This window comes from Uloborus diversus, chromosome 2 (assembly GCF_026930045.1).
Source record: "Uloborus diversus isolate 005 chromosome 2, Udiv.v.3.1, whole genome shotgun sequence".
NCBI lineage: Eukaryota > Metazoa > Arthropoda > Arachnida > Araneae > Uloboridae > Uloborus > Uloborus diversus.
The window spans coordinates 43,326,020-43,353,697 of NC_072732.1; the positions used below are offsets into that span (position 1 = coordinate 43,326,020).

The following is a 27,678-nucleotide window of genomic DNA, read 5'->3' on the forward strand; positions in this document are numbered from 1 at the left end:
TTAAGGGTAATCATGTATACAATAGTACCCTAAATCTCGCCTGTATCGCTTCGTACATTCCATTCACATGTCCATTCCTTTGAGATTATTACAGCAATAAATGATTATTTTAGTTTCATTTTGTAATGACTTTTTATATCAATGTGGTCGGCACGTGTCAAATTTTCATTTAGTCTAATAACTCCTTCTTTGTGCGTCGATTTTTTTTTCCAAGTCTATTACGAAAACTATAGCATTGCCGAGATAATAATAAAAAACTCTTAATAATAATATATATAAGTAATATTAATAACAATAATAATAATAATAATAAAATTATTTTTATTATTATTATTATTATCAATAAAGCAAAACAAAAACGTAATTCACACTATTTTGATTTTTGAAAGAAAGACTTACAGTTAGTAACTATTTATGCTGTAATAGTTTCGTGTGGCAATGTAAAGTTTTCTTTTAACAACTAAAAATAAATATTTTTGTAAAATTTCTCGATATAAATACATTGTTCTATGTTTTATGAATATGAAAGGAAAAGCTTAGTATAATAAGATTGAAGCAGATTTCTGAAAGGCAGATTCAGAAAATGTACGAATATTTAAAGCACTTAAAGACATTAAAACATTTAATTACCATGCGAAAAAAATATAGTGCCAAATTTTGTTAGCTTTGTTTGCTACGTTTGATTATTTTATCACTATTTTGTAAAACAAAATAATTATTGAAAATTGAAACTGAATTAAAAAAAAAATATTTTATCATTAATTCGTACGTGTGGAAAACGTACTCAACTTTTGAATGTTATTTGGAATATTTTTTGAAGGTATTTTAGCTCAATTATTAAAACACTCAATATTTTGGAAGGGAAGAATAATTAATGAAAAGTGTTCATAAATATAACTTTTCGAGTTTTTAAATGTCAAGGATAAATTCTTATAATTTTCATTTTAGTGAAATAAATACTAAAACGAAATGCCAAGTTTATGGTATTACACTAATTTACATTTTAAATTCAAATAAAAATAACTGTCAATTATCCGAAAAAAAATTGAACTTTTTAAAAATCCGCTTTTGTATCAAAATTGTTTTTCATATCTATCGTTAATTATTGTAAAAATAAGGCACCTTTATAAAAATATGTAATCTTTCAATTCATGCATTATAGACTTGATCAAAAATATGTCGTAATTACAAATGGCATTACCAACATTTTTGCTATATATCAATTACTTTTGATAATTTCAAAGCACCACTAAGAGATTTTAATGTGTACAAGTTCTGACACATTTTTCTCAAAACATTTCACATAATGCACTTTTAATCATCATTGTTAACAAGTAAAAACTTAAAAAATTATCACAAATAATAAAAGAAACTTTTATGATGACATAATGACTGAAAATATACTTGTAATAAATATTCAACTTCAAACTTTTTGCAAAATATAAATAAATTTAAATTTCTTACATATTTGCCAGAATTGATAGTTTTGATCTACCAAAATTGGTGAACCCATGTAGTACTAGTACTTGGAGAGCTGCGTCCGTCGCTATAATACCCAAAACAGTAATTATCTCCCCTATTATTGTCCCAGTATTCTTTTCCATTGACTTGGTAACGTAAAGCGAATTTAACATTTTTGTGAAAAGGTGACAAAAATATATTGAAAGAAAAAGCGTCCGAATCATCTTGTGTCGACCCCGCGATGTAAGATGCATCAATGTCATTGGAAGATGCCCAATCGTTAACAGTATATCTGGCAACAACCCTCTTCTTATAACCCCAGTTCATAACTCTACAAGTACACTGTATGCTCAAATCTGACACAGTCACTGACTCCAGGCAAATACCCTGCGCATGAACTCTTTCTTTAAAATCTGACATCAGACCAGGAACAGAGAACATCGGATACAAAGAATTAAAACCAGCTGCTGACTTGAAGGCTGAGTCATTCTGAGTGTTTTGGAGGACAACTACCTCGTTAGTTGGAGTCGGCTTGTCATCATCACTCAGAACAAGATCAGTGTAAGCTGAAGAAGGTATGTTTGGTAAGTCACTACACATTATGTGACGGACATCTTCCAAGTCTAAGCCAAGAACATCAGCAAAACGAACGATTTTTTTCCTAGGTGTGCCTGGTGGCGTTTTGCCTGTTTTAAGAGAAGTACTACGAGAAATCATTGGACGGTCTTCATCGAAAACGTGAAGGCTACTTTTCAGCGAATCATTTTTGCTTTCTGATTCAGCTAAGGAACTTGTTGATATATCTTCCGTTATCTCAATCGAAATCATAGTTTTCAGTTTTGGACTAGCTTTATCACATTCATTTTTTTCTTCAATACTTTCACTTCTTTCCGAAAATTCTTGTACATCTAATTCGTCTTCATCTGCTTCGATATTTGTTGCATCCTCCGAATTTTTACATTTGATATTTTTTGGAAAAATAGTCTTGGGGAAACATGTTCTTTTTTCAGTTCTATCGTTGTATTCTGCTTCATCAAGCAAAGAAGATTCATTTTCATTATTTTCAATAGTTTCTGTGGATTTGAAATTTTTAAAAGTAAGAGTACTTATGTCATCATTTATCCTACTTAACTGCTTGCTCGTAAAAACTTCCCCTCGCTCACTGTCAGAAAATTGAATTTTATCCAATTGTTCAACGTCCCTTTTACAATTATTGAAAGTACATAAATCTACATCATTAAAACATACAGTGTCTTGTTTGCAAGTTTCTAATTTTTCACTATAATTTAAATTTATGTTGGTTTCACTTGTTCCTGAAAATAGCGTACCCTCCAATAGAGCACCATTTGTTGCTTTGTCAACCTGAGATTCATCCACGCAGTAATCTTCAGAGTGGCAGAGTAGTTCCGAAGACACCAGAGGAATATCTGACATTGACTTACCATCCAATGAATTACCCTCTGTTTCATTATCGAAGAGAGAATCATCAATGCGGGGATTATCAGAGTAGTAACGTCGTGCTGAAGAAACCAGGGGAATTTCTGTCATTGACTTACCATCCGACAGATTACCTTCTGTTGCACTATCAACGTGAGAATCACCCGTGAGGTGATTATCAGAGTGGCAAAGTTGTTCAGAAGACACCGGAGGAATTTCTGATATTGACTTACCATCCAGCAGATTGCCTTCCTTCACACTATCACCGGGAGATTCATCCACGCAACAATTCCCAGGATGGCAAAGCTGTTTTGAAGACACCAAACCATTTCCAGAATCATGATTTAAGACATTCACTGAATTAACATCCATGTCATCACTCTGACACGTTTGACAGTTTGAGCGCTGAGTATTTTCATCCGCGCGACACATTTCCACCGCGTGCTTTTGACCTGTCAAAGTGGCCGTCCTCACTGACGTCGTAAAAGACCTCGGTTGCGTCATCAGCAACGTGCTGCTGAAGAAGCTCGTAGAGTTTAGCTCGCCCGGCCACACTAGCTGCCGAACTGTCATCATTGCGCGGATAACGAGTGATCGAATCTTCGTCTTCGATCGGGGAGGGAGAGGCATCGAAGTACAAATCGTCTTCCTCATCAGGCGCCGACATCCCGTCTCCTCCGGAAGGTTCTCCACCGACCCACGTGCACGGCCATATCCTGCTGTTCAAAGCTCGAGCTAGAGCTTCCGCCTTCAGACGGCAGCTACTCAAGCTGCAAGCGCTCACAGAACTGTTATTTTTCAGCATCAGCGTAATCCGACAGTGCAAACAGCATCGAATTGTGATCAAAGCGAAAGTTTCTAGCGCCTATGAAAAGAATGAACCCAGTTACAGAGGAGCGCAAAAGATCTTCTGACGGAGCGAGAGAGAATGAATTCCTATCCCGACCTTCAACGTCCTTCATGAAAAGTGATTTGCTCTTGAAAATGTTATTTTGATGTCTGCGCGGCTGCCGTTAGATGGCGTTGTGTTGCATCAGCACGCATTTGCTCGATGAAGTTTTCCCCCGTGTCTAATTTTAACTGTCTTTTTATCGTTTTCGCAGTTTTTAATCACAACTTCACATACTTATTTTCTAAAGTTGCAAAAAAATTTTTTGCAGTGAACTTGAAAGGTTTGAACAAATTTAATAAATAAAATTGAACAACGAAATGTAATTTGAATGCAAGAAGTTATATTTTTCAAAAAAAAAAAAAAAAATCATGAAAAAAAAAGAAAGAGAAAAATGTTTTTTTTTTAAACAAATATTTTTATAAATGACTGAAAACATAACTTATGCACAATAGACAGCAGCCTTGAGAAATAAACTTTTTTAGTTAATAAATTATTTTAGTTCTTTTTACTGCAGAAAGTTAAAATGTATTTCAAGATCTTTTAATTCGTCCAGTTTCGTCTTTTAGAGGCTCAATTGCCCCCTCCTAGATTTGAAAAAATAATGTGCTGACGAAAAAGTGGGCATGGTTTTTGCTGTTTTTTTTTCGTATAATTTACGTTGAATGTATACCCTTTGCCCACTTCCCCCTCTCCTCTTGCACAATAAATGTTATGATTTTTGATTGTTTCATAAAAAAATGTTATTGCGAAAAAAAATAATTTAAAAAGAAAGGACAAAACAATTTGCATTAGTAAAACTATTTACGAATTCAAATTATCATTACATCTACGTAACTAAATTCATACGCTAAATTTTTTTTAAACATTTTTGTTAAATTTTATCTAACTAAAATTTAACATTCATGAATAAAATTAGCCGTAGCCAAAAACTTCCAAAAATAAAATTATTGAGTTATGTAAATGTAGAAAAACATTGAAAATATTTTCTTGAAACTCCAAGAAGACTAGACAAAGAAGTAGAAACCAGTTTTTATATTTTAGAAGATCGCATTATGTGTAAATTTTGCATGGCACATTGTCTTAACAACATTTTTCCAAAGTTCATTACAAATTTCAAAATAAATAAATAAATTAATTTAACTCTCAACTGAGAAAAATAATGAAACTGATTTGCAAAATTAATATATTCATGAAAAATTAAGTTAATAAAGGGCTAATGAATAGCTCATTTACGGAAAGAGATGACACGGATAAAAAAAATAACCTCGTTCGGTTTAAATACAGTATTGCCAATCACAGGTATGTGAAAAATTGATTTTCATTCATGCTAGCATTTGACCCGGTCTGGAACTCTAATGAATTAGTATGAGCAAATATTTGATAATGACTTCAGAAAAAAAGTTTTGGGGAGTATTATAACCTCAAATTGCCTAGAGCATCGATCTTCTACTTGGATTCCGGGGAACCGAACTTAGACTATAATTCCGCAAGTGATCACTATTTGTTTAACCAAATCGCCCAAATGTTAGTAAATTTTTAGTTTTAATAAAATATTATATTCTTAAAGGTGATTTTCTGTGTAAAATAAATATAAACAGAGGAATGTTAGTTATAATGGCTGAGCATTTTCAAAATGAACAAATTGGAAATCTGTTTTGAATATTACAGTACATCAAGAAAAAATAGTATTTATAGTAAAACTTGCATTGAAATAGTTTTTTTTTTTTTTTTTGGCAATAAGTTTTTGCTTTCAAAATAAGCGGAACATTTTCACTTTTTTTTTCTTTTCATGGGGCAAAGTCAAAAATGAAATTTTTTGTAATGAAATATTTCTATTTCATTGTAAAAAATATTTTTGATCAAATGAGTCAGTAAATAAAAGGTTGTAATCAAAGATAAATAAATGAAAATATACTAAAAAAAATAATCAGTTAATGTATGAGGACAAACAAATGAGTGAGTTAAAGAGAGACTGAATAAGAAAATAAGTGAATGAATGAATGAATAGGTGAATTACTAAATTAAGGTACGTTAATAAAGTAATTAATAAAGAATACGTAAGAGATTTCATAAATGATTGAAGAATTGAACGAAATTAACTTTTTCACTTTGCCCCGCATGTTGTCTAATTGTACAAAATTTTTAAAATACAAATAAGCTTAATATTAACTAAATAAATACTGCACCGAATATTAGAAGATCTCTATAAATATTTCAAATGAAAATTATAAGAACTGTATCATTTAATAATACCAAAAGTAATTTTTGAATTACATACTTTTAAGTGCGTGATTCAGACTTAAAAGTATGAAATAAAATCAGTAGTGTAAAACCACTTATTTTTGCGAACTGAAAACTTCGTGAATTGGAAACGAACAGAACCGAATGTTGATTGTTTTTATAACTATGAAATATTTCTTGAGGCTAAAATTTTCGCGATTACGACGGATTTGCGTAAATTAAAGCTTCTTGAATATAAGAGAAAATAAGTGCTTTTACAGTGCACGATTTCTTGATTACGAATTGCAATACTCAAAATTTGCAGTTAATCTTAAAATCTTAAAATTTCAGTTAATCTCATTTAGGTTGCTTTTAAAGCAAGCAATAAAAGAGGAAAGATTAATTTCAAATTTTGAGAGTTGTAATCAAGAAATCACGTATTTATTATATTTCCTACATTTTGGTGAGAACTTTTAGAATTAGTCCTTAGATTTAAAAAAAGGAGGGGAGGGAGGGACATATTTTACGTTTTATTTTTTCAGCTCGAAGATTAAAAGGAGCCTTTATGAAAATTTTAAACTTAAAAGGCTCCCCAAAGTTGAATAATCCTGGTTCAGAGACAGTGCTGAAAATCTGAGTGCTATGGCGTTTCTTGCCTGGAATTAGTAAGCCTTATATCAAACTATTTGCCATTAAACAGGGATGCCCCCCCCCCTCCAAGGAAAGGCGCACCCCCTAAATACCGCGAAGCTCCCAAAAGAACAAGAGCCCCTCAAATAAAAAATACCCATCAAAACACCCCCTAAAAATTTCAAGGACACAGTCTGCGCCATGACCCCCCCCCCCCCCCGCACCCACTAAGATGGGCACCCCTGCATTATTAAAATAAATGGGTTTTAGAACTTTGAATTATCACTCGGATTTGAACGATACAAACTAAAATTCTTCTAACCAGGGCTGCGGAGTCGGAAGAAAAATGGCCGACTCCGACTCCGAATCCTGGATTGGTAAACCTCCGATTTTAACTCCGACTCCGGTGTTTTTATTTATTAATTAATTCATTTAATTAATAAATAAATAATTTTTTTTTCAAATCCCCCATCATGGGAAGGGTAGAAAACCCCTAAATAGAGATTGAAATATTATTTCCTTTTTATCCAATTTTCGCGTTGTGTTTTATATTAAACCTAAGATGCATGCAACATTAGAAGTTCAATTTGAAAATCATGTTATCCAATAGTTGTGATTTCTAAAGTGAGATTACTTAAGAATCCCATTTTTAAAAAATTGAAAAGGATTAATTCGCTCCCGTTTAAATGTTTAACAAATAGATGTTGATCAAATTCTGTGCTTTCAATTTGTTAAAGCTGTAACTTGAGAGAAAAAAAAATATTGGCCAGGTCAAAATATTTTTCTTGAGAGGGGGCGGTTCTCCCCCTCTCCCTCCCGGGAAACACTCATCTGGTGGTTGAAACCTCAACTAAATTTCAGAGTTGAAAAATTGAAATACTTTAATTCTGAAAAAAAATTCTCCATAATAAATCTTAAATTTCATCATACAAATTTCAACGAAAATTCACTACACTGAGGGGAGATGTCGGGTACGTGTACGTCTGGAGAAAATTTTATACAAAATGCGGCGGTATACAACTTTGCACGAATAGCTTCTACTGCACTTACATTTCTTGGCTCACTTTTAATTTTAATTTTATTGGCAGTTTTACAATTAATCTTAATATGGATATTTTAGTATTAATTACGATTATTGAGCGTTGTAACCAATAAATCATGTACTTATTTTATTTTGTATTTTTAAGTGATAACCAAGCTTTTTTAGATAAAGTCTTGAGATTAAAAAAAAAACTTTTTTTTGTCGGATCTTTTGGATTTGAGCTTTCGTACCAACACTTACTTGAATTTACCAAGAATCGTCAGAAGTTTCCCGACTTGCTCAAGCGATACATTCCTTTTACTATATTATAACTGAAATCGAGGTAAAAAATATATTATTATTTTTATACGAAAGTTATAACTTAGAAAACGTTAGGCAACAAAACTGTTTCTGACAGAAAGCAAACAAGGAGACTGCCGCATAGATAGCTGTTGCAGAAAGTTCGATAAACAATCAAGTCAGCTGGTTGCCACAATGACAGTTATTTTCTTATTAGTAGGCATTTATACATGCAATAAAATTAATTGGTAGTCAGTTTTTTTTAATTGCAAGGAGAGTCTGAAAAATAAGGAAAAAAAAACGGAGTCAGAGTCGGCCTGTTTTCGAACGACTCCGACTCCTTTACCCTAAAATCAGTCCGACTCCGACTCCACAGCCCTGTTTCAAACTACTCACGCGCTATAAAAATATGAAAGTCGTATGAACGGATTTTCAAGGTTAACTGCGAAGTGCGCGTTTAGTTTTTTCCTCCTTTCGTTGTTTGTCCTCTCTATTGCATACTGTTGACAAGTCCCGAAGTTTAAATCAATCGCGAATCGTTTTTATAGCTTTATTTATTTTTTATTGTGTATTATTCTCTGATTTTATATTTTCGAAGAAATTGCGCCTTACATTTTGCAAAATGTTCTTATCTAAGAACTAACATTTACATCCAATATCTTTTAGTTTCATTGAAACGCTCGATTCTAAAGAGGTTCTAGGATTTTTTTTTTTTTTTTGCTTTTCCATTTGTGGTTTTTACACATTTATATATAGTCGAAATATGCTGCATCATATAGTTCTTTATTTCAGTTGATGTGTGTATAATACAAAAAAAAAAAAAAAAAAAACATCTTGCAGGATGCCAAAGGTTTCTAGGTTTCTTTGTTTATTTTCTTTTTGCTGTGACTTTCATTTTTCTGTCACATCAAAAAATCACCAAAAGTTATTTCTGTAAATAAAATGAAATAAAGTCTTGGAAAAAAATATTGCGATTATAGAACTTACCAAAATGAATACAAAGAACAGCAAATAGAATAAAAATACAAGATAAAAACAACTTAAAAAATTCAAAGTTGGAAAAGGCTGTTTTGAAACAGATGAAATTTACAAATGAAAACATTTGAGCTGAAAGGAAAATTTGAATAAACAGCGTTAAAAATGCGAAAAAGTGCAATAAGTGGTAGATACGTGTTTCGGGGTTTCAAGGAACCCTTTTTTCAATGCATAGAGGTGAGAGCTTATGGATGTACAGTCATGGATGTTAGCTTTTACCAGATAACTTTACATCCATAATCTCCGTAATTTTTCGTGTCTCCGTAATCGCACGTGTCTGAAATTTATTATTCATTATTATGAATAAATATGTGGATTTTTAAGTTGTTAATTCATTTTTTACTTAGATAAAATTTGTTTCAATCAATGCTTTGTTTCGTTTTACTTTTTTTTTTTCTTAATCCCTTGTTTTTAACTCCTTCCCCAAAATTTTAATGAGAATGAGGTTGTTTCTCTCAGTCAGAAATACTACTTTTAGTGATTGAAATTGATAGAATAAGCAAAAAAAAATTAATTTTAATTCTAAAATTTTAAATTTGAATTATGGTTTTCCAAATCACGAACTGCGACAGGACCCTACTCATTGGAATTATTGTTTCTAGAAACGGCTCCTGTCTCCCCGAACTAGCCCTCCTCCTGGTCGGTTACGTGTGCATAGTTTGCGTGTGTGGGGGGGGGGGGGGCTTGTGTGTGTGTGTGTGCATAGACCTGTGTGTGTGCACGTAGGCGTGTGTGAGTGTATATGTGTGTGTAGGACATAGACGCCTCCGACCAGGAGAAGCGGATAGCTCAGCACCGGAGGAGCCGCGCCTGCAGAGGACGGTGGGCGGTGGTGCTGAGGCTCCCGGTCCAAGCTGAAAAAGGAACCGGACATCAAAGACGGTCAAGTGAGGGCAATAAATCACCGAAAATCATTTGTCCAACGCTTCATTTTTAATTACTTTTTTTTTTGAATGTCCGATTTTGAAAATAAGGCGTGGTCTTTATGACCACACAAATGATGTACTTTGAGGCATCTGTGTACCGCATTTCTACGTTATGATAATCAAGATGCAAATTGAATCTTGCGCTCTACGTTTGCTATTAACCATATCGTTGCCAAAACATGTGAGCAAAAAAGCGAATTAAAAAGTATGCTCTGTGAATGGCATTTCATCATTTGTGATGTCATCGGCAGAAGCGCAAACCATGAAAGCGCACCGATTAAAATATTTTTTTTAAATATTAAACTTAGTCAAATTACTTAAAAAATGGTCAGATCCTATGTTTTTAAGCGTGCTCTTTCAGAAAAAAATACTTCGGAATCGACTCCATTACGTGAGATACATGTAACTAGTTCAGCTTTTTCCCTCCCCCTTCCTTTTTACTTCCTTATTCGAAGTAAAGGTGTCCTTTGCCTGGGGGAAGTGAAGGATGTTTCTCATTCGCGGAATGTTTCTCACTTCAATTTTAACCTACTGAAAGAATGTTTAGTAATTTTTTGTTCTTTCTGTACGCATTTATGTGCTTACGAAACCCTCACTCTTAATAGTATTGAGGAAATTGTCCGATTTTAACAAACCTTATTTGACTGATAAAATACCAAATAAGCTTTGTGCTACAATATGATTAAATTGAAAAACCAACGTGAATAAAGCACAAATTAACACAGAAATACAGCAGATAGCTATTTTAAGGTTACAATGGAGCCTCTTCATCAGTGCAAAAAACTAAGCACAAAACCAAAAAAGTCGTATGAGAACTGAACGTCAACCACGTGGACGCTGGTGTTTATACCAAACAGGTCAACCAATAGGAATTCACGACATGTCGTGAATTCCTATTGGTTGACCTATTTGGTATAACGCACAGTTTTCCCACGACTTTCTGCTTGTGTGCTGATTTTTTTGCACTGATGAAGAGACTCTATTGTAGCCTTGAAATAGCTATATGGTCTGTTTTTGTGTTAGTTTGTGCTTTATTCACGTTGGTGTTTCAATTTAATAAAATCTTTTTTGGCTTGAAAGATCTTGATTAAGATATTTCACTCCATTATTTCATATTTAGATTTTAATAATTTTTCTTTCACTGCTAAACATTTCAAAAAATTTAATATCAGCGCCTGCAGGAAAATTTTGTGCATGCATAAAACCTGAACTAAAACGCGGAATTTCTTTTGAAAAACGCTTTGACGTATAGAATGTCTCAAAATGATTTTTACGAGTTGATTCTTTCAATTTTTTTTTTTTTTTTGAATAATTGTCATTGTTTCTTTTTTTTTAATATACATAACGCTACAATATGCAGTTAATTTTTTTTTACAAAAATTATTCCTCACTCTTTATTGAATATAAGGAAAAGTAATTTTTTTTCAGAGTATAGTATGTACTCTGTGAGGAGCTATTATACTCAGTAATTAAACAAAGAAAATTTAATGAACTTTCTAGAAAGTACACCGACTACGCGCAAATAAAGTTGAAATAATTTCTGTAAGGAAAAACTGACTTAAACTCATTTTAAAAAATCGCCGATTTTCTCCTAAGAGAGGTTTGAACTATGCATTCGGAGTTTCGACGGTTTGGATTTATGAGATTTTGGATTTTTGACGTTCGGATTTGTAATGCTTTACTGTAAATTTTTTTTCTTAATTGACGTAAACTGCATAAAATTTCAAATTTATCCATTTGTATGAAACAGATTTATAAGAGCAAAATGTATCTCTTTTATGCAAAAAGAAAACATTTGTTGATAAAAATTCATATCAAATGCATTCCCTCAAGCTGTTTGGTCAATATATTTCTAAAAATTTCAACTAATTATGTTTTTTTTTTTTTTTTGAGTTTCAAGCAATATTTTAAATTTAGGGGTTATTTTTATACATTTAAGCTTCAAGAGTGGTAAAAACTAATCGCTGTATATGTTAAAAAAAAAAAACTCTGAAGAATTCCAACTTTAAGTAGGAAAATTTTTGAATTAAATTGGTAGAAATAAAAGAAATACACAGAGGCAGTTAGAAAGGTTTTTATGTAACAAGGTTTGCAGGTTTTTTTTTTTTTTTTTTTTTATGAAAACTTCTTGAAGAAAATTAAGTGTTCCAACTGGATCTATGTTATTTCTTCAACAATGAGACTGACACAATGGTTATACTATTACATCATATTAAAACTGTTTGTGTGTTTCCATTCAAAATCTTTGATCACTGGAATATACTAAAACGTAATGCGAAAAAATTTAAAGGCATCGATTCTTAAACAATTTTTACATTTCCTTTTTTCTTTATATATTTTTATGTAGCTCAACAGAGGCATGACTTGCTTTAAAAAGATTGCTTTAATCTAAGCTCCAAAATCGACAATTCGTAAAATATCCACTTTATATGCCGGAAAATATTCTTGTGTAGTTTTCTATAAAGTTCTTGTTAACATGTAAAGAATTTAGCATACATTAATGACGATGTTTTGGTTCACTCTTAATTTTGCCAACATTTAAAATTTCCTCCCCCCGTAAATATATCAAATTGTATGATTGAAACTGAAAAACGGGGAAGAAAAGAAAATTTGGTATCGGCAAAACTGGAAGACAACGATTTTTTTGACACATTAAAATGCTATTTCTTTTTATACGAGTTTGTTGGTGTGAATTTTGAAACAAAATAACTACAAAATAATTAAAAATGCGTCAAATTAGTTTTATTCATTAAGATTGGAGACGTAAGAAGACGACATAAAATAAATAATTTCTCAGTCACTTTAGATAATCACAGTGCAGTCTCATCTGCAACAAAGCAATCAATCTCCTCTGTAGGCGGGGTTTCTAAACTCAGAAGTTGGTTGTATGTAAATAGGATTGTCAACCTAGAAGATAAAAATAATTAAAAAATCATATTAATTAGGAGAAATGTGTTTCATTCATAACTCAAATCAGATGTTCCCGAAATTTGGGTGAATAGGGAAGTTGCCCCCAGTACCCCGAAGAATATAGATACAGCTAGGACTTCCATGAGAGTTAGTTCTGTAAAATTAACTAAAATCATATTCTGATGATGTGCACGGTGTTGAAGTTGTTACAGGAGCTTTAAGAAGAAAATAAATTTTATAAAGAAATATTATCTTTGCTATGTAGCAACAAAACTAAAGAAAGTATCTTTATATTTCGCCTTCATTAAAGGTTGGTTGCTGGTTTTCCTTATTTTGACCATCTAATCGAAATTTAGAGGAAAAGGTTTAGGATTGCTATTTTAGCCGCATGAAACAAGTTTTAGCTTGATGTCACTTAACATTCTGCCAAATCGTTAAGTTTCAGTAGAGCTGTAACATACTTTATCACTTTGTTTTTGGCCAGAAACATTTTGCATAACTTAATGTAATTAAAGCAATAATAACCGATGATCGTCAATGAATTTTCACATCAAAGAAAATGAAAATACCTGTTACGTGACAGTGTAGAAAGTCTTCGCCAAGCTCATCTCGAAATTTCAAAATGAGTTTATTCTACTTACTATCAGGGGAACCTCGAACGTAAGTTTCTGGAAGAGCGGAAATTCTCAATGTGCTGGATGGAATTCCAGATTTCGCCGATTAATAAAATACAGGAATGCACACATATTTAAATGTAATAAAAAGGGATATTCGGGCATTTAAAAAATTCCAATATTGCAATTATGTCTCCAAATTTGTCAAATCGTCAGACAACTAAGCCGAATAAGGAATTTTTTGGGTGGTCAGTGGGACCTCCCATCGGGGCGTACCTGTCTACTTCGAATGCTTCCTAAGAGATTGTGACTTCTGAAAGTTGAACATCAAAGTATGTGTTTATACTTGCCAAGAAAATATTGAGTGCTGTCAAGCCTAAGGACAGCAAACATGCTAAATGAATTTGAAGGATTTTTTTTCTTTTTCATTTGGGGTTCCTTCACATTTAAATTTAGTTAAAATATACTGCATCATATGCGGCACAAATATGCTGCATGTTTTAATGCAAAAAAAATACTTTTTTTTATCGTATAAGGAATATAATTTTTCACGCAGCTAGCAGTGGCCAAATCACCTTACTTGGAGTACGTAACAGTACAGTATACAAAACAAAAAATCAGAATTAAAGTTTTTCGGGGAAAAAGCTACATTTTCCTTGACGATAATGCTAGAAGTGATATCGATTTTCCTGGATTATCGCATAAATAAACATTGGAAATCGTCTGTCACAGAGCGAACTGAGAAGTGGCAATTTTTCCTCGCTCTTTCATAACATGCGAATATAGTGCGTAGTGCGACTCCAGATAGGTGAGCTATGACCATTACAGTGTTTACCTCTTTTTCAAGTAATAGAGAAGGGTAATTGGCGCGGAGTTGAGTGTGTTACTTTCGCTGTAGTTTTGCTAACGTATTCCAGCTCAGATCTACTCCAGTAACACGTTCCTTTTTGTACTCAATTTTCCAAAAAGAGGTATTGTCAAGGTCACAGCTTAACTAACCAGACCAGCACTGTCACTCATCTATAGTTGTCAAAAACAGAGTCGTATAGACACTCACTTTCTGCCATTTTGCCATAAGCCTTTCCTTCTCGAATTTAGCCAGTTCTCTTCTGTCATGAATAGATGTTAATATTTTCCATATCATTAATAGGAACAGTCCCGTTGCGACGACACCACCAGCCACTCCTGATGTTATGGCAATGACGTTAACAGGTGTCGGACATTCTGTGAATAAATAAGAGATGGTTTCATTATATGGATGCCTCAGTTGCCAAATCTGTTAACTCCAGTTTAAAAAAAAAAAAACATCATTTCGGCTTTAATAGTGCTTAATCAATGCTTAGCATGTGAATTTATATTAAAGTTTTGGTTCAGTACATTTCTGACCACGTATTGGCAGGAAATATAACACGAGGTCCTATTTACTCCTATGTATAACACAATTTTTTTCTTCTTTTTTGTTTTATGGAGTTAATCGATTTGGCAAGTGAGGCATCCATATGTAGTTTCACATCTTAAGTCATGCAAGATCTTAAGACGTGTTTTTTGCTAAACATTTTATTCTCTTTCTCCTTTTTAAGACTTAAAAATTAGTTTGCACGAGCAAACCAGGGATATTTTCGTCATCGTTCCACTTTCTCGTGATATCTAAAAAGATGCTAAGTTGCTAAAGATTGCTAAGTTGCGTAACATTAAAAACAAACCACCTTGTTCAGGAGATGAATGCAAAAGTTTTTCTGAGCGGTATCTCCTACTTTTCGCCGACACGAAATTTCCTTTCCCTCTTGTTTTTTCCTTTCAATCTTACCTTTTGATATATTTAGTGATTTCACGTCGACGAAACGATTGGAACTAGGGAAAAAAGGAAATTAATTTTGCCTTGGCAAAACGGCCAAAAATATTTTCTCTTATTTTAAGTCAAGTGTGTCATTCACTTTAACTTGTATTTTCTTCTCTTAACATCTAAAACTATTACACTTTCATACAGACGAGTAAAAGAGGCAACAGGTTACCAGAACGAGAGATTCTTTTTCTGTGCATAGAAAAAGATGTTCACGATAACCCGAATATAGTCTAAGTGAGTAATTACATCAGAGAGCATATACAAAAGAGAGCATATACAAGATGAATCTCATACCACTATTATTTTATAGGGCAATTCCGCGGATATTTTTAGACAAAAACAGTAAGTATATTTGTAATGTTTAACGCAAAAGATACGTTGTGCAAACGGTTTTTCTCCTGGATAATGGGGCCGTTTCCAAAATTTTAAAAGTATTTTTTTCGGAAAGAGCATGCTTAAAAACATAGAATCTGACCATTTTTAAAATAATTTCTTTAAGTTTAATATTTTAAAAAAATTACTTAAATCGGTGCTCCTTCTACCAATGACATCACAAATGATGAAATGCCATTCAGTGTTGCCATTCACGGTCCAAAATATTTAATTCGCATCTTTACTCACGTGTATTGGCAACGATATGGTTGGTAGCAAGTGTAGAACGCAATTTTAATTCGCTGCTTGATTATCATAACGTGGAAACGTAGTAGAAAGATGCGGCAAAGTGCATCATTTGTGACGTCATAAAGACCACCACGCCTTGCTTGAAAAATTGGACATTTAAAAACATTGATTTAAAAAAAAAAACTGTTAGGAAAATTAAAGTATTTTCTGGGTCCATGTTATTTATTTATTTATTTTTTTTTAATTTATTTATTTTTTTTGCTCATTCTATCCGTTTCAATGACTAAAAATAGTACTTTTGACTAGAGGAAACCACCCCATTGTATTTTTAAGCTGAATTTTATGGTTAAATTGTATACTCGAAATTCATTTTGGTTGATTTTTGAAAAAATTTTTAAAACGCGGTAGCTGACAGAGATTTTAAACAGTAGCATGGTCAGTCAGTTACCATGCTTTTGATATTTTTTAAATCATCTAAAATGTGTCTCTAGAATTCAATTATACCATTGAATTAAGCTTAAAAAATACAATAATCCAGGATAAAAGATCGTTTGCAGAACGTATATTTTTTGTTGAATGTTGCAAAATACACACTTTTTTGTTCTAAAAATGTCAGTTACCCGTGGAATATCCTTGTATAAAACCTTACAGTCTTAATGTTGTTGTAAGTTTTGAAAAATATGACGTATGAGTAGTCATGTGAGAATACGTAAATTAAAATTCAAATAAATGGGATAAAAAGAATTAAAATCTCAGCAAGTACAGCTTATACTCTCCTTTTTGCCGTTTTATTTGCTAACTGGCAAATAAAACGGGTTTAGTGAACATATCTTTTTATTAACTGATGAAGCATTCTTTTGATAGCATCGAAATAAAGTTTGCTGAGATTTTAACTCTTTTTATCACTGTTATTTGTACTTTTACTTACGTTGTCTCACTATCTGGATGTCTGTAGGATGTCTGGATCTCTGTGACGCGCGTAGCGCCTAGACCGTTCTGCGGATTTTCATGAAATTTGGCACAAAGTTAGTTTGTAGCATGAGGGTGTGCACCTCGAAGCGATTTTTCCAAAATTCGATGTGCTTCTTTTTCTATTCCAATTTTAAGAACAAAATATCATAAGATGGACGAGTAAATTACGAAATTATCATAACGTGGAACCGTAACATGGGCACAAGCCAATTGGCGAGATACGAAATTATCATAACGTGGAACTGTAACATTGGTACAAGCCAATTCATGAGAAAATTCACTATACATTATTTGTAAATATACAGGCGAACCAAAAAAAATCTTTTATTTTTCTATTACGGGCAAAGCCGTGCGGGTACCTCTAGTACATCATATTTATAAAAACTGTCAACAATATTGATAAACATATAAAGCGTTTGTAAATTATTGGATTTTAAGTCTTACCTCTTACAGATTTAATATGGACCGTAGATTCTCCTTCTTTATTAAAAATGTATTTGAAATAAAACCTGCAGTTATTTTCGTCTTCAAACATGCACTGCTTTTCATTTCCTTTAACTAAAGTCAAAAACAAAAAATAATATACAACACCAGCTATCGAGTTTTAAATGTAAAAACAAAGGGAAATTGTAAACGTTTAAAACAGTAAAACGTTAAACACAGGAGTGAAAAAATGTTGTTTTTTTCCCTCACCTCATACAAGTTAATTTTCATTAAAATAATGTAAAACTTCAGGCTTGGCTTAAAATTGAAAAAATATTAAATCACAAGATTCAATTAAGTTTTACTGCAAAATTTCAGGTATTCTATCATGCAGTTTTAAGCATGTTCGTTTGTTGCCTTTCGTGAAAGATGACGCTTATTTATTCTTCAAATAATATCAATAATAATTATAATAATAATGATAATGATAATAATGATGATAATAATAATAATAATAATATAAATGATGATGATGATGATGGTGGTGGTGATGATGATGATGAAAATGATGATGTTGTTGATGATGATGATGATAACAGTAATAGCAATGATAATATTTATAGTGATAATAATATATATAATAACAATAATAATAATAATAAACCATTTAGATATAAAGTCGGATAACAATAGCATAGAAACTAACACAATGGAAACAATTTAAGATGATTTTTTTTTCATAATATGTAGCTTACTTTAAATTGAAGTAATATTAAAATACATGAGTAAGTAAAAATGTAAAAAATAAGGAAAAATAACTTACATTTTAAGAACGTCCTAAAACGTCAAGTGTTTTTGTTCTTATATTTTAACTGTCGGCGTGCTGTGTATGTTTCAATGGTTCGTCTAACGAATTAGGTCGATACATTTTCCCCCATATTTTCTGCCATTTCAATTATCACTATTTTATCAAATGGAACTTATTGTAATGTAACAGCGACTCAAGAGAATTGGATTTTTATTTACTTTGTATGTTAAAAAAGATCAATTTCCAGCAATCCGATCTCATGCTCTGTTCGCAACATCCCTTTTTGGCAGCACTTATATCCTCTAGGAGCTATTCTCAAAATGGAGAATTTAATGTCAAAACTGAGGAACCGTGTTTCTAGCAATCACCTCGAGAATTATCTTCGAATTGCTTCGTCCCACATAAAAGTCAATGTTGACAGGTTAGTAAAAAATGAAGTTCGCCAGATTTATGATTGAACTAAAAACAAATCGTCATTTTGATAATTTCAATATAGATTTGAGTTTTGTAACAAGTTTCCGCATATTTTTTAAATCATACTTCGTTATTCATTACATTATGTGTTGAATATCGATTTGCACTATAATGTTCAAATTAAATGAGGACTTATCTTTACAATGTCCTTCTCTGAATTTAAGTCTATAAATAAACGGCCTACAAGCACTTCCATAATCAAAATTTAGTCCATTATTAAAAGAAAGTTGAAGACCACACTGTCCTAGAATCTTTCTTACCTTCAAGACTATCCACTAGTTGGACATTAGCTTCTCCGCACATGAAGCATGTAAGATTTGCTCCTTTTTGATCACGTAACCAGCATTCAACGCATTCTCTCAACTCATCGCATTTTCCAGGACATGTCTATTAAAAGTAAATAAAAATGTAACAAATTTACGCTTTCGATGGAAAGAACAAATGGCGATTGACAATAGTTGCGCTTCATGAATACGAGTTAAAGTTAGAATTATTAGAAAACTATATTAAATAAATGTAAAAATTCATAAATTCGCAAAAATTAAAATTCAGCATGGATACAGGGTGTTTCAGTAAAAGTTTCAGAAAATCCAAAAGGGGTACATCAAAATGAGTAGGAATGGGGTTGTTTTCATCAGTCAAAAGTACTACTTTTAGTCACTGAAGTTTATAGAATGAGCAAAAAATAAATAAAAAATAAATAACATGGAGCGAGGAAAAACTTTTATTTTCAAAACGTTTAATTTTTGATTTTTCAAATAAGGCGTGGTCTTTATGACGTCACAAGTGATGAACTTGGGCGCGCTGAATATTTACGCTTGCTCTCTACCGCGTTTCCACGTTATGATAATTCAGAAGCGATTTGCATATTGAGCTCTACGCTTGCTATCAACCATATCGTTGTCAGTACATGTGAGTAAAAAAGTGAATTAAATATTGCGCACTGCGCTAGTGGCATCATTGAATGGCATTTCATCCCTTGTGATGTCATGTGCAGAAGCGTAAAAAAATGAAATTGAATCTGCGCACTAATTAAAATAATTGTTAAATGATATTAAAGTTTGTCAAATCATTTTAAAAATGATCGAGTCCTATGTTTTTAAGCATTTTCTTTCAGAAAAAAAAAACTTTTAAAAATTCGGAAACGACTTCATTAGATAGCAATGGGAGGTCGGAAATGGTTTTCTGACGCGGTAGATGGCGTTGCGAAAATATTCTATAGGTATTCGAAAAAACCCTCCTCAGATGTAGGATTGCTTTCATGTCGGTGGACAAATTATCGGCAACTAACTTTGAACTATGTTATTTTTGTTCATGCAAATTTATTTATTGATAAAACGAACATTCACTTAAGTTCTTTTTTTTTCCTCGAATGTTTCTGCTCACATCACTTTCACTTTGATCATGAGACGTCGAGTGCATCGTACCAACCCCCCCCCCCCCCCCCGAAGTAATGAATTGTTTAATTGTTTGATTTTACTTTTGCACATTTATAAATTTTTACATTCATTAAAAACTTTTGTGCTGAATTCGTTTCTAGCGGCTATACTCATCGCCTTTTCCTTACGAACCTTAGAAATTTCAGAAAATCCTCAATATATAATAGGAAATTCATTGATCGAGTAATGCTCTAACGTCATCAACGATGAACCTCGCTGCATGGCCTGATAATTTGGTAATATTTTCTAGGTAATGCTTGACACACAGGGGAATGAATTTTGACACTGCTGAACTGGATTCGATAACTGTCTGACCACGGATTGTATGGAAAGACAAACATCCGTTTTACAGACGGAAATGGACGAATCTATTATTTTTTACCGATGTCAGCTTTTGCAGAAGCTGAGGGTCATTCAAATGAGAGGAATACGCGCATCAAATTTTTGCTTTTCCCCCTTATTCACATAGATTCGTCTTATCTGGACGTTTGAAAATTCCATGCAATCCGTGGTTGGACAGTAACTGTTTTACTGGTAAGACTGTCATTTTAGGGGAATGAAGAAACGAAAAAGTGGTCAACTATGAACGCTATCTACTGGAGATTAGGGTTAAATCCACTGGAAATACGGCTAAAATTTCAACTATCAAAATATCACTAAACATGCAGTTGCTTCGTTCAAATGTTGAAGCAATTTTCACCTGTCATACCTTGAAGGATGATTTTCTAGAAGTTTAATAATCAACATAGGGAGTCAAAAACATGCAAAACAGCAAGCACTTACTGAACAGTCATCACAGTAGGCTCCAAAATACTCTGTGTCACATTTACAAGATCCACAGTTACATATTCCATGACCACTGCAGATTTTCTGAAGTAAAAGTAAAACATTTGAGTTTACAAAGCAGGAAACTAAGTTCATTTGAGGCAGTGAGAAGCAAAGGGATATAAGCGCCAAAATTAAAATGCAAGCCGCTGAAGACGGCAAGTTAAATATAAAATATTTTTACTTACTTTATCTGAACTGATACAAGTATCATTCGAATCTCTGCAACTGCAGTCGGAAGTAGTCCAACCTGGGTTACATTTGCATTTTCCACAGTCACACTCACCATTGCCTACAATACGTATTACAACACATATAATATAACATACATATATACACATACAGGGTGTTCCGTTTTTACCTGCAAGACCTTTAATTTCTCAACTGTTAGTCCTAGATGTATACTTCCAATTGCAAAAATGTTCAACATCAGATGCAGAGTTAAGACATTGAAAGTTTGAAGCAAAAATAAAAATGAGTCAAAAAATACGAAATTTCCCTTTTTATATGGAACCTAGGTCCCCTAACTAATATTTAGAGAAACAACGAAAAACTAACACAAAAAAAGTGACATTTGTGCAACCAAAACTGAAGGAGATATTCAAGTTAAAAGTTTTAAGGGACCATGCAGAAAATGAGATAGGAACTTTTCGCCCTTTCAGAAGAATGACAGGTCGTCAAAGTAAGAAAAACCAAGGTATTTATATTTTTCATTGCTATTCAAAAATAAATGCAAATTTTATGCCGTGATACGTAAAAACGCACTACAAAACCTCGAATAATCTAAAAAATCATACTCTATACACACATGTAATTTTAAACACTTATTAACCACTATATTTTCCACCAAAAAGTGTTATTGACGTCGAGTGAAAAGTGGTGTAAGTCACAAAACGCTGCGTTTCATATCTCGGTGAATATGGGTCGTACTAATCTCAAAATTTTTGTGTTGGAATAACTTTTCAATGGAGATTATTTCCCTAAATATAAGTTTAGAGACCTGGGGCTCGAATAAAAAGTTAAATTTTGTATTTTTTGATTCACTTTTATTTTTACTTCAAACTTTCAAAATCTCAACCCTGCATCTGATCTTGAACATTTTTGCAGTTGGAAGTATACATCTAAGACTAACGGTTGCGAAAATAAGGGTCTTGCAGGTTAAAACGGAACACCTTGTATATATAAGATGAAATACAATTTAATTTCATCGATCTAAATACAGTGGCTCCCAAAAGTGTTCGTACACCTACGACTTTTAATGAAATAGGATCCTATCCATTGGTTAGAATTAATATTTCAGAATAGGTATTTTATTGTAAAATCTATGATCAATTTTCAACAAAACTACATGAAATATTTTTTTAAAAATATTAAAACTTAATTTTTTAAAATCAAAAACCAAAAAAAGACGGAAATTTTATCTCACAAAAGTCTTCGTACACTTTAAAATATTTCTATATATTATTGAATAATCTAACTTTTTATTAAGTTATTATTTAATAGAGTATCATGCAGTATCAACAACACCTTTTAAACGTCTGGGAATAAATTTCATTCTTTTTTCTTTCTTTTTTTGCGTAATTTCTGAGTAAGTGTTCAACCATACTTCGAGTCTTACTGTTTCTAGATCTATTTTCGTTTCAAAGCCGTATTTTCGTAATCTAGCCTACAGATATCTCTAAATATGTTACACTAAGTTCAAATCCTGAGATTCAAGGGGTATTTTCTAAACTTTAGGACAAGTTTTGAGGCACTAGATGCAAACGTTAAAAACCTTGTGCTTCTTATCGTTATCTTGATAAAAAATAAAGTTGTTTCCGATAACCAAATTTTTGGCTGAGAGTTTAAAATTTGTTTTAAAAATATTTAAATGAACAGCATGATTCATTATTTCCTGAAAAAATTCTAAACTACCAAGTCCTGATGCTGATATGTATTCTCACACAAGAACACTTTCACCGTCCTGATTAACTGGTCCTACTAAGTTCTTAAAATTAAGTTCCTAATTTTTCTTCTATTTACAATTACACAACAATTTAACCCAAAATGTTGAATTCATTTTTATCTGTAAATAAGACGTAATTCCAAAACCTTTTGAGCTTATTTATCATTGATTTTGTGACGAAAAGCGTAAGCTTTCTGTTTTTCGCACGGCTAAGAAAATTTCTGTGGGAAGAGGTCCCATTTAAACCAGCCAATCAGAGAACTTGGCGAACAGTTTTAGGTGAAAATTAAATGTAAAAATTTTCATTTAACTTTGCAAAAACTTTTACAGAACTTAAATGTGTATTTTTCATATATTTTTTTTAATTGTCAAGCTTCGATCAAGCTTTGTCAACTTTGCCGGTTAACCGTTTCTTACCTTGTTTTCGGTCCGATTCTTTTCTTTAAAGCATTTTATCAAGCACTTTACTATCGAATGGAATAAAATAACTAATTTAGAGACATTTCAAACCAATTTACTGTTACTGTGAGGAAAAAAAATCAAATTTCGAATGGTGCTTGTGGTTTTTTACGAATACCAGCCATTTTAAAGTAATAAGCACAATATTAAAGGATAAATAAACAAAACATTAAAGCCAAATGATTTTCAAGGGTTAACACAATGCAAAAATAATTTTAAAAAATGTATAATAATTTTGATTATGAATTTATTCGAAAATATTTGAGGGTACGATGACTTTTGTCGCGTATTATTTCTCTGTCTTTTCCTTTTTTTACCCAGTTCAAAAAGAAGATCTGTCAATATTTTGAAAAAAACTACAAGGTTTCATTGAGAATAATATAGGAATGATGTGAAAAAATATTAGACTCATTTTTGAATTCAGTTTCGGGTTATTTTGGTTTTACTAAAAAATTTCAAAATGTACGAACACTTTTGGGAGCCACTGTATTTCTCTTTCAGACAATTCAGTTCTTGTTGATCTTTTTGATAAAAGAGACTTTCTTTTAAATTCAAACATTTCTATTAAACATTTACGTTATACCTTGATTAATGAAATTAAGAGTTAAAATCATCTGCAACAGAAATGAGTTTGCTTCTAAAAATCTTAAATAACTAAAATTTGCTTCATCTTCTTATTTAAGTAACATTAGAAAAGTAGGGAATAGCCTTTCAGAGTGAAGCATACGCAAATGATTGTATTGATTGCAGAGAGGCTACCTAAGCCATGAAAGTCTGTTGGAATCCATCCCGAAAATTTCTAATGTAATTACGGCTTTCCAGTCTTTTATTTCCTCTCCAGTTTTAGTTTACATCTCCAGGTTATTTTGCTGTTGGTGTTCTCTAACTATTCTCTTACCTGACACGTATGTGTCTTGTAACCGTAACGTTTGTCTTCTGTCTTTTTAAAGGTCCGCATTGTTTCTTGTGTTCCTTTTGCAGGTTCGCTATTCATTTTCACGGCTCTTTTAGCTTTCACCGTATTTCTACAGGTTAGTTATTTCGTTTCATTTTGTTCAATTTATCCATTTCTTAAGGCTCTCGGGGAAGGTAACATGTTTTTGGACCTTCCCTCGTGCTAAATATAGAAAGGGCCTTGTGTATAAAGAGGTTAGTCTTCATCCTGACGACGTATCAGTCCCTAGTTCACGTTTATATATATATATATATATATATATATATATATATATATATATATATATATATATATATATATATATATATATATATATATATATATATATATATATATATATATATATATATATATATATATATATATATATATATATATATATATGTGTGTGTGTGTGTGTGTGTTTGTATATATATATATATATATATATATATATATATACACACAAGATTTACATAATTTTGTTTCAAACAAAGTTTTATGCCTTCCATTAAATGCAGAGTCAGTGAGCTTGGAACAAAGAACATTATTTATTTAACAAAACACGGACATCAAACAAACAGATACTTCACCAGACTGTAACTAAAAAAAAAATTACGCCACAGCGTATGTAACTTGGAGATGGCGTCACAAGTGACAGTAAATCATGGTTATAGTAACAGTGCACATTAGGATAGATGGGGTTTAACATTGCAGCTCAACACCCGCTCTCAATGATAAACCAGTAAAATTTTTAAATCAATCACATCAATACATACAAGAAAAATTATTTCAAACACAATACATCTTTAACATTTAATAAATTCAAACACTTGTAGTGCTTTGAAGAAAAAAGTGGTTTAGTTTATATGTCTGCGCTCATGTCGAACGTAGAAATGTACTCACGAGATATACAGGGTGACAAGAAATAACTTAGACACACAAAACACATCATAACTTTAATGCTAATGAAAATATTTCGACCAAGCTTCAAAATAAGTATGAATACACTATTTCGTCTAATATATTCACAAATTTTCAGAGTGGCTACCTTTGGCCTTAATACAGAGCTTTAAACGTGTAATAAAATTATCGGCTCTGGGCCGCAACTCACTTACTGATATTTTATCCCATGTCTTGCGCATGAATTTCTTTATTGATGCCAAAGTTTTATGAGATTTAGTACACACCCTTCTCTCTACGATGAATCAAACAGAATTATCCATTGGGCTCAAATCTGAGAAATACAGAGGTTATTCTTGAGTCCCCGTGAAGTCTCGAAAATGTGTCGTGCCCCGATCTTGAGATTTGCTCTGGTGCGCAGGTCTGGAATGCTGTTGGAAGATCCATTTTTTCTTTCCAAAGAACCTTGACGATAAAGGTAAGACAACACCTTCTAGGATACGTTTGCGGTATGTTTTTTGATTGATCTTTATCCCTTGATTAGCAAAAACAAGTGATATTTTCCCAGTAGAACATATCATATCCCAAACCATTACAGATGGAGTCGTTGACGCCGTTCATCAATGCAAGAAGTTCTTGGTGGAACAAGGGTGTGTGCTAATTTGCATATAACTTGAGCACCGCTAAAGAAATCCTTATACAAGGAAAGGAATGAAATATCATTAAATGAGTTGTGGTCCAGAGTCGAAAATTTTGTGACATGTTTAAAGCTCTGTATTAAGGGTAAAGGTAGCCACTTTGAAAATTTGTTAATACATAGTATATTAGACAAAATAATGTATTCACATAAATTATGAAGTTTGGTCTTAATATTTTCATTAGCATTAAAGTTATATGTTATGTGTGTCCAAGTCATTTCTTGTCACCCTGTATTTTCATTATTCATTAACGTATTCCTAATAAGGTGGTGCCGAATATCAATATGTTTTGTTTGACTATGACATTAAGAAGTTTCTGCCAACTTTTAAGCTCCATAATTATCAACAAAAATTTTTATTTTAGAAAGATCTATTACTCTTTTTAAACTATAGATAAATTAATTTAAAGACTTCTTTTTTCGACCTAAATGAATCAAATCAGGAGGTATTTTTAAAATGCAGGACAATTTCCGAGAACCGTAAAAACTAAAGCAAAAATTTTACATAGTCAAATCTTACGACATAAGTTCAAAATTAAATAGATTTTATCTTAATAACAGCAAAAATATCCATCGCAATTTGTCACCATGACAACAGCAGCAAAACAAGTAGTCGGAAAAGTTCTTTTAGTACATCCTTTACGGTAAACTTTTTTTTACAGAAAATCGATTTTAATGTAAGATCCAACTATAGATATTTTGACCACCCAAGTCTTCAGAAGTTGTTTTGAAGATAGAGCCTATTTCCTTTTTTGTTGGGGCAAATATTATTTTACCTATTCCATTTCTTTAAGGACATGAGTGAAATAGTGAAACGGGCACTTTTAAACTGAGCGTCAAAATTTCAAGGAAAGTTTTTCCTCACTCCACTAATATTACTATTTGAAACATTTTCTTTTTCAGATATGATATTTCGTTTTTTTACCAGCTTGAAAACTGTTACTCTGAAAACCATACTGAAATCTACTAACACGTACATTTCTCATATTCTCCACTATTTCTACGAAAAGTTTATTTGTGGGGAACGCTAAAATGAGCGAAAGCAATGATAATTAGTTTAAAATAAAAATAGTTCGACAATTGCTTGTAGGGGTGTTTTCCGAATTTCATCATCATCACCGCCATAACATTTTAAAGTGTAGTTTTAGTCAGTAAATCTCACATGTAGGTGTTCTCAAAAGATCGCTGATTTGTTAGTAAACGTGTTTATCGACAATGGGGCATTTTTCAAAAAGTTCAAAGAGAAAAAAAAACATTTCAAATTTTCAAAGAACCTTAAATCTTGTTACTTCTTACAAAGGAATTTAATTTTTTTAATGACTTTTGTTTATTTTTTTTATTTAATTTTATTTTATATTTTTTGAGCCTCACAGTACAGGTAAAACGTTTTTCAAAATATACTCTGCGTCATTGTATTACTTACCACTGCAAGACTTGTCACAACTATAATTGTTGCAGTCGCAGAATTTTCCATAAATCTTCTCGTTAGGATTCTGAAATAAACCGAGTTAGTTGTAAACTTATTCGTACAAAATAAAGATTATTTTAACCCGTTATCTACTACACGAATTTATGAGGAAATCCCGGTGACTGAGCACTCATTTAAAAGGTTTGGAAGGACAACCCGTCCTCCCCCCTTTTCTCGAATACTTTTTCTTTCCTAAACTGTTTAAGCAAAATCCATTAAAGTGTTTTATAAGTAATATTTAAGTATAAAGAGTGGTACGATCTTGAAATTATTAAAAATGCATAATTTGGTTTCATGTCGTATTTTATGCAACATGTCAGTGTCAGTCATCAATGAACTGTGGCAGTCATCAATAAAACACGCAGCCTGATGAACGGAAAGTTTAATATCAGTCACAGATTAAACCGGCCGGTTAATGTGA

At 32.1% G+C, this 27,678-nt stretch overlaps 3 protein-coding genes across 5 annotated transcripts in view; all 3 read right to left on the minus strand.

Annotated features, from left to right (window-relative positions):
• Window positions 1-1,145: 1,145 nt before the first annotated feature.
• Window positions 1,146-3,270, minus strand: LOC129235252 (uncharacterized). Its single transcript, XM_054868961.1, has 2 exons — window positions 2,568-3,270; window positions 1,146-2,486 (listed from the first exon to the last, which is right to left on the minus strand). Exons 1-2 carry the CDS (start codon window positions 3,268-3,270, stop codon window positions 1,492-1,494), a joined length of 1,698 nt encoding a protein of 565 aa, XP_054724936.1. The 3' UTR covers window positions 1,146-1,491.
• LOC129217087 (uncharacterized) lies at window positions 3,062-3,720 on the minus strand. The gene has a single exon (XM_054851336.1). It carries the CDS (start codon window positions 3,701-3,703, stop codon window positions 3,314-3,316), a length of 390 nt encoding a protein of 129 aa, XP_054707311.1. The 5' UTR covers window positions 3,704-3,720; the 3' UTR covers window positions 3,062-3,313.
• An 8,938-nt stretch (window positions 3,721-12,658) lies between these two features.
• Window positions 12,659-27,678, minus strand: part of LOC129216999 (integrin beta-PS-like) — a 61,577-nt gene continuing 46,557 nt past the window's right edge. For all 3 annotated transcript variants that reach the window (XM_054851225.1, XM_054851224.1, XM_054851226.1), the window contains 7 exons: window positions 27,213-27,282; window positions 21,040-21,143; window positions 20,810-20,896; window positions 18,848-18,974; window positions 17,327-17,440; window positions 14,504-14,670; window positions 12,659-12,829 (listed from right to left, as the gene is read on the minus strand). In XM_054851225.1, the coding sequence (XP_054707200.1) occupies window positions 12,764-12,829; window positions 14,504-14,670; window positions 17,327-17,440; window positions 18,848-18,974; window positions 20,810-20,896; window positions 21,040-21,143; window positions 27,213-27,282 (735 nt within the window). In that variant the 3' untranslated portion in view covers window positions 12,659-12,763. The remainder of the gene's footprint in view (window positions 12,830-14,503; window positions 14,671-17,326; window positions 17,441-18,847; window positions 18,975-20,809; window positions 20,897-21,039; window positions 21,144-27,212; window positions 27,283-27,678) is intronic.